This window comes from Strix aluco, chromosome 2 (assembly GCF_031877795.1).
Source record: "Strix aluco isolate bStrAlu1 chromosome 2, bStrAlu1.hap1, whole genome shotgun sequence".
Lineage (NCBI taxonomy): Eukaryota > Metazoa > Chordata > Aves > Strigiformes > Strigidae > Strix > Strix aluco.
This window is the reverse complement of record NC_133932.1, coordinates 8,317,465-8,328,319: the sequence shown is the minus strand read 5'-3', so window position 1 is coordinate 8,328,319 and position 10,855 is coordinate 8,317,465. Positions and strand designations below refer to the sequence as shown.

At 48.4% G+C, this 10,855-nt stretch overlaps 2 protein-coding genes across 2 annotated transcripts; one reads left to right on the top strand and one right to left on the bottom strand.

Annotated features, from left to right (window-relative positions):
* Positions 1-38: 38 nt before the first annotated feature.
* EMG1 (EMG1 N1-specific pseudouridine methyltransferase) lies at positions 39-2,323 on the bottom strand. Its single transcript, XM_074810776.1, has 6 exons — positions 2,132-2,323; positions 1,950-2,051; positions 1,464-1,605; positions 1,030-1,088; positions 706-855; positions 39-363 (listed from the first exon to the last, which is right to left on the bottom strand). The coding sequence occupies exons 1-6, from the start codon at positions 2,264-2,266 to the stop codon at positions 250-252; spliced, it is 702 nt and encodes a 233-aa protein (XP_074666877.1). The 5' UTR covers positions 2,267-2,323; the 3' UTR covers positions 39-249.
* A 136-nt stretch (positions 2,324-2,459) lies between these two features.
* On the top strand, positions 2,460-9,294 carry PHB2 (prohibitin 2). Its single transcript, XM_074810711.1, has 9 exons — positions 2,460-2,670; positions 2,754-2,838; positions 2,940-3,019; positions 3,807-3,991; positions 5,835-5,964; positions 6,446-6,549; positions 6,987-7,064; positions 7,618-7,694; positions 7,910-9,294. The coding sequence occupies exons 1-9, from the start codon at positions 2,544-2,546 to the stop codon at positions 7,917-7,919; spliced, it is 876 nt and encodes a 291-aa protein (XP_074666812.1). The 5' UTR covers positions 2,460-2,543; the 3' UTR covers positions 7,920-9,294.
* The last annotated feature ends 1,561 nt before the right edge of the window (positions 9,295-10,855 follow it).

Here is a 10,855-nt window from a genome sequence, read left to right as displayed (position 1 = left end):
ACGTATGAAACATGAGGAAGCAAAATACACAAGCACTCTTACCAAAAGCAACATTTAATAGGAGGCAAAAGGCTCAGTAGGGCAGTCCATTTAAAGTCTCATTGATCCAGAAGCTACAAAGATGAAATTGAAGCCTTTTCCCTTCCAGGAGCCCAAAGTTCCACCAGATCCACACCCAAGTGAAAGAGCCTTTCCAGAATGTGGAGTCACTGTATAGAAGTCCACCATGACAACAGTAGCAGCAGAAGTTCATACTACTCCCCAGGCTTCCTCAAAGGCAGTAGTAATTTTAGCACATGTCAGGGCAGCAGAGAGGGGATAGTTGCTGATGGAGACCATCTTTTCTGTATAGTCCACACTGACCTGAGAGAAAGAGAGAAAAGAGAAAAAAAAAAAATAAAATCAAACTGCAGGTTTTCACTTACTCCCATCTATCGCCACTGCTTGGAGAGGTACAGTATTCCTCCAGCAAGACAACTGCTAGACCTCACTAGTGCCCTCTCTTGAGAGGGAGAAAATTCACAAGTGTTGCAGCATTGGGCCTTTTTTTGACAAGCCTACCTGGGGGAAAGAAAGGGGGGAGCGAGACAGGGATTACCAAGTGAAAAAAGAGCAGAAGAAGAAAAACCAACATACTCAGAACAAGACTGAAATCTGTGCTGATAAAGATTTATATAACTCCAAATAAGGGATACATGCACTTACCGAACCATGGGCAAAAGCTCCCACAACAATGGTAACTGGCTCCGCTTTAGGAATCAGTTCACGCAGATCTGACACTTTTGGAACTGCAAAAGAGGTACCTATCTTCATACAGCCCACAGGGAGATGATCACTGACTGGATTTTTAATCACCTATAGAAAGCAGGAAGTCAACAGGGGTGTAGAAGTAAGAGACCCTGCCACATAGCTAAGTCCATTGTTTGTACCAAAAAAAAAAAAAAAAAAAAAAAAAAAATCACTCCTACATCGCTAGCTGCAAAGGAGGAATCTTGCAACATTACCTGTGAACAGTCAAAGAATGTTTACCTTCAGCAATTTCTGGGGCCCATCAGCAGCTCGAACGCTGAGCTTATGCAGCAACTGAACTGACGAGAGAAGAAAATTACTTAAGTTGCCTGTTCTTTTGCTGGAGGAATCCTATCCTCTACCTAGTGATCAGAGCTGAAGTAGACAAAAAGGTCCATCTTTAGAGTTCTCAGCATTGTCTAAAGCAGTTCTAAGAAATGCTGAGCAGCAGATTATTTTGCTGCTACCAGAGTCTCATGCAAGCACTCCCCACTGTGCTAAGGAACACATAGTTGGACTATGCATCCTGGAACTCACAAAAAGACACTTTCACTGCACTTCTCACTTCTATGTGTTTAAAGTTGGTGCAACCTTTTGACTCTTCCCAAAGTTCTTCCAATCCTGACCACCTTCCTGCATTATTCTGTGGCTGGTATAAAGTCTGAATCACTTACCCATAAGACCACAGAATCGATCAAAAGTTCTTGGGATTCTGGTTTGGGGATTGACTTCAATTAGCACGTTCTTCTGGGTGTGGATATAAACCTGCAGGAGGCCAGCCCGATTCAGCGGACTGTCCATGAGCATCAGGAGACTCTGAAATAGAATAACACCCAGTAGAAAAGGTACAAGAGAGAGAACTCTTGGAAAAGTTGAGCATTGGGCCCTACGAATGCAGAAGGGACAGATGCTGAGACAGAAAGGAGTTCATCTGACTATGGGGGTTCTACCATAATGCTGACAGAAGGCAATCCTATACCCAAATAGACTAAACTTTCAAGCCACAAGCATGGCAGGTAAAGCCAAACTCGCCCCCGTTCCCGGGGCACAAGCAGACCCCCAGACCCGAGGGGAATCTCCTCAAGCCGGCTGCCGGGCTGCTCCACCGCCGTCCCGAGCAGCCCAGGCCAGCACTGACGCTGCCCGGATCCAGCCGGTACCTGGTGGGTGATGTCGGGTCGCACCTCCCCGGGGTCCCGGCCGTTCCGCAGCAGCAGCGCCTTGTGCTTGTCGCAATTGAGGAGCTCGAATGTCTTCCCCACCTACGGCCAAAGCACGGACAAGGTGGAGAAGGGCGCCCGCGGCCGCCTTCGGCCCGGCCGGACCCCCCCAGCACCCGCACCTTCACGGTCTCCAGACTTGCCCCCTCCAGCACCACCAAGAGACGCCTCTGCCCGCGGGGCCGCTTCGCCTCCACCGAAGCGTCTTCAGCAGCATCCTCCTCCTCCTCCTCACGAGGCCGCCTGGGCGCCGCCATTTTGCTGCGGCCACACCGGGCACGCGTCACCGAGCGCACCAGCACCGCCCCCGCCCCGCCCACCGCCCGCCCCCGCCACCCAAAATGGCGCCTGGGGCGCGCCCGTTATCTGGCTCCGGCCAGACCTACTTCCGGGGCGCGGAGCGGCCGCGCCGGAAGGCCGTGGCGGGGCGGGAAGGGGTAGGGACGGCTCCCGTGCTGCCGGTTTCCCGCCGGAGCGCCTTAGCGGCGGAGCTTCCGGTGTCCTTCCCGGTGGGGCGCGCGGCGCGGCGCGGCCATGGCGCAGAACCTGAAGGATCTGGCGGGACGGCTGCCGGCTGGGCCGCGCGGCGTCGGGACCGCCCTCAAACTGCTGCTGGGCGCCGGCGCCCTGGCTTATGGCGTCCGCGAGTCCGTCTTCATCGGTGAGTGCCTCCCGTCCCCTTTCCCGGCCCTCCGCGCCTGGTTCTGCCGCCTCCTGCGCTGACCGTGCCCCTTCTCCCCGCAGTGGAAGGCGGCCAGCGCGCCATCTTCTTCAACCGCATCGGCGGCGTGCAGCAGGACACCATCCTCGCCGAGGGGCTGCACTTCAGGTAGGGCCCAGCTCCCCCGCCCCGAGCCCGGCCCCGCAGGCCCCGGCCCCGGCCGCTGCGGGTGCACGCGCCGTAACGCGTCGCCTCCCGCCCCCCCGCAGGATCCCTTGGTTCCAGTACCCTATCATCTACGACATCCGAGCCCGGCCGCGGAAAATCTCCTCTCCCACCGGGTCCAAAGGTGAGAGCGGCCCCGCAGGCCGGAGCAGGAGGCCCAGGCGGCGCCTGGGGGGCGGGAGGGAGGGAGCAGTGTTACCCGAAAAGCAGGTTCGTGCCCCACATGCAATAACCCAATCTTAACGCGCTCAGGATAGATACTGTATTTATTCAGGCCTGGGTGCTCGGTGGACTTTTTCACAAATCAAGCACCACAACAGCAGGTTTCTGTGCTTCTTTTATACACAAAAGTCAGGGGTTAGTACTTGTCCAAACACTCCTGTTAGATACTGGTTGGTTAGAGATTAACATACAGTTACAATCCAGCTCACATAATGCTCCTACTACTACACATGCTCAGGGGAAGGGTCTTAACCTGGGCTGGGGTCTTCTCGACCTGTGGGTGTGTTTCTCAGTATGATAATGCAGGTAGTTCACTTTCAGGACACTCAGAAGTTAGTTTCATTGCCAAGTTCATTAATTGAAGAGTCGCTTTGCCAGGTTGTCTAATAACTCATCCTCAACACAGTCCCAGATACTCTCTTTTATGGTCCAGGATGTTCTACTTATTTTCTAGGGTTTGGAGATCAAAATCCATCCTTTATGAATTTCTTATTGCTTGTCAAGGTAATTTTGACCACGTTTCAAAGTCTGACTTGACCAAGCTTCAAAACCTCGTGATTGTCCCCATTTGTGCGGTACCTATTGCTGCCACCACAGTTACTAACCATGGCTACTAGCCAACGTGAAGTGCGCTCTATCAGGAGGAGTCCAGCTGCAGCGCTGGCCCTGCTCATCTCTCTCTTCTTCAGACTTGCAGATGGTGAACATTTCGCTGCGTGTTCTCACTCGGCCCAATGCTGCAGAGCTGCCCAGCATGTACCAGCGCCTGGGCCTGGACTATGAGGAGCGAGTCCTGCCTTCCATCGTTAACGAAGTGCTCAAGAGCGTGGTTGCCAAGTTTAATGCTTCACAGCTCATCACTCAGAGGGCCCAGGTAAGCTCTTGTGGAGGAGACTTAAACTCAGGTTACAAAGAAACGACTAAGCTGTGGATATGGGGAATGTTATAACACATCAAGATAAATGTATTGAGCTGGTAGATGGTGCATCCAAATGGAAAGGGCATGGAACTGTATCCCACTTACATTTTGATTCCAATACAGATACAAACACCAAGGCTGCATCACTAACTTCTGAGAAGAAAACTGTATTCGTTGGTATATAGAGTGTAAAACTGCACTGTAATGTAATGATGGGGAAGGGAGAGCTGATTTACATCATATCCCACAGGTAGCAGTAGAACTGGCTTTAAAAATAATTATTATCTGGCCCTTCATGGGTCTCAGAAGAGCTGTCAGAGCAAACTAAACAGTTTTAAAGGATCTGAAAAGTGAAGTGGATGAGCAGTCAACAAAGCAGTAAACTTATAGTAGTGGATGCTACAGAAGGGTAGTAAATATTTCTGTTTAGAAAAAGGTTAGAGGGTGTTTGGGGGGGGTGTTGCAAAATAATAGAAATATTTAGTTTTAAAAAGCCTATATCTGAAAGTTTGTGTTCTGATAATTTGATTGCCAGGGATTCTGAGAATATTCATCACCTGTCGCAGCTGAGGGAGAGAGTAGTTGCTGGTCTTATTTTAAAAGGCCTTAGAGGAGATCCTGCATGAGATTGCTAGCGGATAAGTTGTCAGATGAAATACAAGGCATCTCGTAACTAGTTTCTGATCCGTGACAAAAAAAAGCAAAGCGTAGAACTAAGTGTCCAGGTCTTGTTTTGAGAACTGATCCGTAGCAGGGACGTCAGGGTTTTGTGCTAGGCCTCATGGTGTGCACTGAAGGGACTTGTTAGTGGCCTTGTATAAAGAGAATGAGTGAAAGAGAGGATGTGACAGCAAAGAAACAATGTGTGCAAGGGATTTAGATTTATTGGAAGCAAAGATGACTGTTAAGTATCTCTGAAATTTCTGAACAAACTGAGTTGAATTTGCCTTCTTGTCATATATTCATCTAGTGTTCATTACTTTAAAGTGATGTATCTTGAAGCAGTTGATAATCAGAAGAAAATTAAGTGACTTTATGTAGTTAGGCACTCGCAGTTCACACAGTAAATGTTTCTGGTGTCGTTTTAGAATTCTGCAACAGCTGCAATAAAAGTAAAAGCAAATGCTAGACTGGTCAAGTGTGTGATACTGTAACAGTAATTTCTGTTTAAGTCAATATCTGGTGCAGGACTTGCCAGTACCTTTTCCAGGCAGGCTGACAAGTTAAAGGTAGAATAAATCAAAATACCTACCAACAGCACTCATCCAGAGAGACTACAGAAAGTGTAGTAGTCACATGAGAGGAGTAGCTACAGTAATTAAGAGACATGATAGATGGTAAAAAAAAAAAATCACGTGGTAATTTTTTTTTCTGTATCTAAATACAAATATGAGGAGACAGTTAAACTGCAAACAGTGGCAAATTCAAGGTGGAGAAGGAAATGCTTATTGGTAATACGTGGGAACTGTGGAACTGAATGTGTTAGGATGTGAAAGCAAAAAAAAAAAACCTTTCAAGAAGGTTCTTTTATTTTTGCAATATGAGTGATATGGTATAGTTAAGTAATAACCATAAGCTGTAATATATTTTTGAAAATGCAGTATGTAGCTATGGATATGCAACGTTATGTAGAGGCAGCAGATTCAGAGATGGTATTAACATTCAGGGTTTGTGTTAGGTAATCTCTTGGGCCCAATGTGAATGAACTGTGAAGATCAGTTGTGCTTCGCTTCTGGAGTGCACAGGAAGTGAGAAACAGCCTGTGTTTGCTACTTTTTTTGCTATATTTGTGTTTCAGGTGTCTCTGCTCATTAGGCGAGAGCTGACAGAGAGAGCCAAGGATTTCAGCCTCATCCTGGATGATGTGGCTATCACAGAGCTTAGTTTCAGTCGTGAATACACTGCGGCTGTGGAGGCTAAGCAAGTGGGTGAGTTCAGTTTATGCCTGAAAAGGGTGGGTTCGCTTTTCCTTTTCACCGAATTACTGAGCAAGGATGCAGAATTTGGGCTAGCATGATACTGCTTTCGCGTTGATACAGCTACAGAGTTATAAACCTCAGCCTCCTTAGTAACGGAGCTAAACAGGTTATTTTACAAGTATTGCCTGAAAACTTTGGGTCATAGCTAATGGGATAGGCCATCCGAGGGACTGAGTTCCCAAGACTAGGGCTCCTCTTCAGACTGGGACTCTATCCCTTCCTACGGGGATTATGTGTAGAGGGTCTGGATGCTGCTGATTTTGCTTATAAAAAAAAAGTACACTCAGATACATTTTGTACTTGTGGATATGGCTCCAGAATGCTGTCGGTTCTTTTGGAAGCAGAACCCCCAGGTCTCAGCTCTAGGGTTCTGGTGGGGGGCTCAGAAGCCAGGATCTGCCTCCAAAGCCTTTGGCTGTTCTTTCTGCAGCTCAGCAGGAGGCACAGCGCGCCCAGTTTCTGGTGGAGAAGGCCAAGCAGGAGCAGAAACAGAAGATTGTCCAGGCTGAAGGGGAAGCTACAGCTGCCAAGATGATATCCTGCTTTGGAAGATATTTGTGGGACGTTGCTTGTGAGCTTGACAGTCCTGAGAATCTGTCACACAGGGCTCATGCTTAAGAGACTGTTATCAGATGATAACTTCAAGTAGGTCACTGTCATTTATTCCTTTCCACCTACCCCCCTGTTGCCTGGAGTGAGGTTTGTCTGAGGTTACAGGTCAGAGCAGAGAAGGCCACAAGCCTTCACTCCCTGTTGTAAGGTTTAAATTTTATTGCCTGTGTGTGACTGTAATCCATAATGTTGTTCTTGATTTGGGGAAATAAAAATCTGTCTGCCCGAAGGCTCAAGCTACTGGGCTAGAGGTTGCTTTTTTCCCCCCTAAGATGTCTGATGGTGTGGCTTAGGAAGAATTCCTTGAGGGTAGGCAGCTTCTGTTAGCAGGTTTTTCCTTAACTTTTGCTCCCTGGTACCTCGGTGAAGCTCTCAGCAGGAATCCAGGCTACATCAAGCTACGTAAGATCCGAGCTGCTCAAAACATCTCAAAAACGGTGAGCACTGGGGTGCAGAATTTTCTTCATCCTTTTGCAGTCCTTGCGCTGTCTTCCCAGCCCAGTGGCCACATGAGGAATTTAAGGCGAATGTGACCTGCCCTGTCCTGATCTTTGTTCCTGCCCAGCCCTTCTCTCTGCTCAAGTAGAGCTTAAGATCTAGCTTGCAATGATCGGCAGTGAGATGGAGGCTAGGAGTTTGTGCCCTCCATGTGACGAGGCCAGATCCACATCAGACTCCACCCACACTCGGCTGCAGCCACCAAAAGCTCCTGGTTTCCTGCATGCTGAGAAAGGGGAACAGATAAGTGTGGGATCAAAGGTCTTTCTGACAGGGAGACAGAATGAGCACTTCTTTTAGAAAGTCTGATGGCGCTGGCATGGGAAGTCAGAAAGTTACAGAGTTGTTTTGGGGGATTGCCTTGATTTAACTGAGATCTTAATAAAACAAGAGTGCTGTATCTGGAGTGGGAGATAGGGTCTTTATTAGTGTTCTTCCTCCACGTGCATTTATACTCCTTTATGCTATCTCTGTAATGGATTTCTTTTTCAGATTGCTGGCTCACAAAACCGTGTATATCTCACAGCAGATAACTTGGTACTGAACCTGCAGGATGAGGGCTTCACCAGGTAAAGGGGCCAGATGGCTGGATTTATCTGCACCCTACCTGTGATCTGGAGCTCTCTCAGAATCTTTTCTCTGAGAGAAGCCTGATGCCAGAGGACACAGCCAAGTAGGGAGCAGTCTTACTGCTTGTGGAAATTGAGATTTCTGTTTATCTAATCAATTTATTGTTTTTCTTCCTTCCTCCCTCCTACTCCTTACTGCATCTCCTGACACACAGAGGAAGGTAAGGCACTGTTTATTTTGATCCTTTTGTTAGTACTTGGAAGGAGGGTGTTGATGTTTGCCTGGTGCCTGGGATGTTTCTGGCTTGGGCCTTTCTGGCCACAGGAAGTTTATTCCATCTCTACCTCCATTCCCATTTGTGATGTGAAGCTCGAAGCCTTCCTTGCACAGGCTGCACAAACATCTACATCAAGTAGGAGACGCTCAGTATTTGGAGCTTTGTGTGTGTCCCATAAGGAACCTGGCACAGGAGGGCAGGAGTAACTGAGGAGTGTCTTCCGATCTGTCCTGCACATACAGGGCATTTACGGCAGAGAGGGCTGTGAGAAGGCAGTTAGATGATCATAGGAATTTGTCTTGTTTTGGGGTAATGCTCTCTAGGAAGGATGCTTTTGTTACTCTCCAGAAGCTTTCCAGTCCATGCTAGAAAAGCCCATTCCCTGCTTTCAGAGTTGGCAGGAGTTTAGTGGCTTTGCATAATCTGACCAGTGTTTACTGAACAGGGCAGTGCCAGTTTGAGCTTAATCTAAAAGTTTAGATTTCCTAGAATCAAGAAGGGAAGACAGAGCTGGTTTCTCTTCTGTGGGATCTCTGGTTGCAAGATCGTTCTTCCTTATCTCTGACCAGATTCTGTCTTACTCACCCCAGAAGGCTTAAGGGGCTTTGAAAAAAGTACCTGGTAGGAAGGACTTGGAAGTCCAGATAGTTTGGGTGTGACACCCCACACCCCCAAGGCTGTCGTGAGGGTCTGGTTCAGCTTTGCTTGTGCTTTCTGGACTAACGACTCGCTTCTGTCTCCCTTTCAGTGACAGTCTCCTACTCAAACAAGGGAAGAAGTGAAAGAAGCTAAAGCCTACTAGAATCAGCAGTGCTGACCAGCAGAAGATAGGAGTGAGGAGCTTTGAACTCCCTCCATTAGTGTTGTTTGCCCTCACTTTGAAGTTGTTAATCCAGTAGCCAGGTTGGGTTCCTGTGCCCCTGCTCCTCTGTGGCAATCCAGTTCTGGGATTGGGCTCTGCCCCTGGGCAGCTGTAATTCCTTCCTCACCCTACCTGTTAAATTTGAAGAGGGGGCAAGGGGGCTTACTGGTATTAACCCATGTGGATATACTAATTCACCTCTAATCTTCATTAATCTTTAGACTTCTGTAGGGTAAAATCAGAATTCATTTTTGGCCAAGCGAGGGAGTTCTGCTGCCATCACTACCAGACTTTTTTTTCTAGTAAATTTTGTTTCACTCTTGATCCCAACAGAACCTGGGACTGAATTCAGGAAAATGTCATTCATTGGGTGCCTGTCACTGCTGGAATATCTATTTGTGTCACTGTCTGCTCAGTGATTCTTTCAAACATTTCTAAAAATTAAAACGCCCCAAATTTATACTGTGTCTTAGCATGCTTAGTGTCTGAAAAAGGTTATTTTGCACAGGGGGAGGTGGAACAGAGTTTATTTCGTTGAAGCCAGAATTGGGATGCTATGGAGAAAGGAGCAAGAGGAATATCCTCCTGTTCACTGAGAGATTACAGGGTGGGGAGAGAAGGAGAAGGTGTGGATGCTCCTCTAGATGTGATGGGCTCCTGGGCCGGTTCCTTGGCTGCCTGTAGGTGCTGGAGATGAGTGTAGGTTTCCCTGCTGTGTTCTGACCTCCATTGTTACACCTTGGTTTTTTCCCACCCTGCTTTCCTGGCCAAAAGTATAGGAGAAAGCTTCCTCCACTGACTAATCTCTCTTCTGTGCTTGGGTTTCAGAGGCAAAAGCTTGTCTGCTTCAGGGGGGAGCTTTTTCCCTGTCTCACTGGCCTGAAATCCCTGTGGGGATTTCACAGAATCTTAGAATATCCTGAGTTGGAAGGGACCCACAAGGATCACCAAGTCCAATTCCTCACTGCACACAGGTCAGCGTAGAATCACAGAATCATCAAGGTTGGAAAAGACCTTGAAGATCCTCCAGTCCAACCATTAACCTCACACTGACCGTTCTCAACTCCACCAGATCCTTCAGCGCTGGGTCAGCCCGACTCTTCAACCCCTCCAGGGATGGGGACTCCCCCCCTGCCCTGGGCAGCCCATTCCAACGCCCAACAACCCCTTCTGGAAAGAAATACTTCCTAAGAGCCAGTCTGACCCTGCCCTGGCGCAGCTTGAGGCCATTCCCTCTTGTCCTATTGCTTGTTCCTTGGTTCAAGAGACTCATCCCCCCTCTCTGCACCCTCCTTTCAGGGAGTTGTAGAGGGCCATGAGGTCTCCCCTCAGCCTCCTCTTCTCCAGACTAAACCCCCCCAGTTCCCTCAGCCGCTCCCCATCAGACCTGTGCTCCAGACCCTGCACCAGCTTCGTTGCCCTTCTCTGGACACGCTCGAGTCATTCAATGGCCTTTTTGTAGTGAGGGGCCCAAAACTGAACACAGTAATCGAGGTGCGGCCTCACCAGTGCCGAGTACAGGGGTAAGATCTCTTCCCTGTCCCAGCTGGCCACGCTAGTGCTGATACAAGCCAGGATACCATTGGCCACCTTGAAAATTGGAAGACATTTGCCATCTTCCAGTCAACTGGGACCTCTCCAGATTTGCAAGACTGTTGGTGGATGCGAGAGAGGTAATACCAGCCAACCCTTCAGTACCCTGGGGTGATCCTGCTGGGCCCCAAAGACTTGTGTGCAAATCCTGTTTAAGTTCAAAGTCAACTTGGAGCTTATCGTTTCCCCAGTTGTGGTCCTCCAACCCAGTCAAGGACATAGATGAAGGTGTCATTAAATGGCTCTGCTTTATCTTCATCCCTATTTGGAGATGGGGTCACGAACCTCATCAAGTAATGGACCAATGTTTTCTTCAGGCTTCCTTTTGCTGTTGACATACTTTAAAAAGCCTTTTTTTGTTACCCACCACAGTACCCTCCAGCTGCAACTCCAACCGAGCTTGGGCCATACAAATTTTCTCCCTACAG

Excerpts from the sequence above, each read along its gene's own strand:
- EMG1 (XM_074810776.1), bottom strand. The coding sequence starts at position 2,266 with ATGGCGGCGCCCAGGCGGCCTCGTGAGGAGGAGGAGGAGGATGCTGCT. Across the intron at positions 2,052-2,131 it reads CAAGTCTGGAGACCGTGAAG|GTGGGGAAGACATTCGAGCT; the intron begins GTGCGGGTGCTG and ends CTTTGGCCGTAG. Across the intron at positions 856-1,029 it reads GGCCCCAGAAATTGCTGAAG|GTGATTAAAAATCCAGTCAG; the intron begins GTAAACATTCTT and ends TGCTTTCTATAG.
- PHB2 (XM_074810711.1), top strand. The coding sequence starts at position 2,544 with ATGGCGCAGAACCTGAAGGATCTGGCGGGACGGCTGCCGGCTGGGCCG. Across the intron at positions 3,992-5,834 it reads TCATCACTCAGAGGGCCCAG|GTGTCTCTGCTCATTAGGCG; the intron begins GTAAGCTCTTGT and ends TTTGTGTTTCAG. Across the intron at positions 6,550-6,986 it reads AAGCTACAGCTGCCAAGATG|CTCGGTGAAGCTCTCAGCAG; the intron begins ATATCCTGCTTT and ends GCTCCCTGGTAC.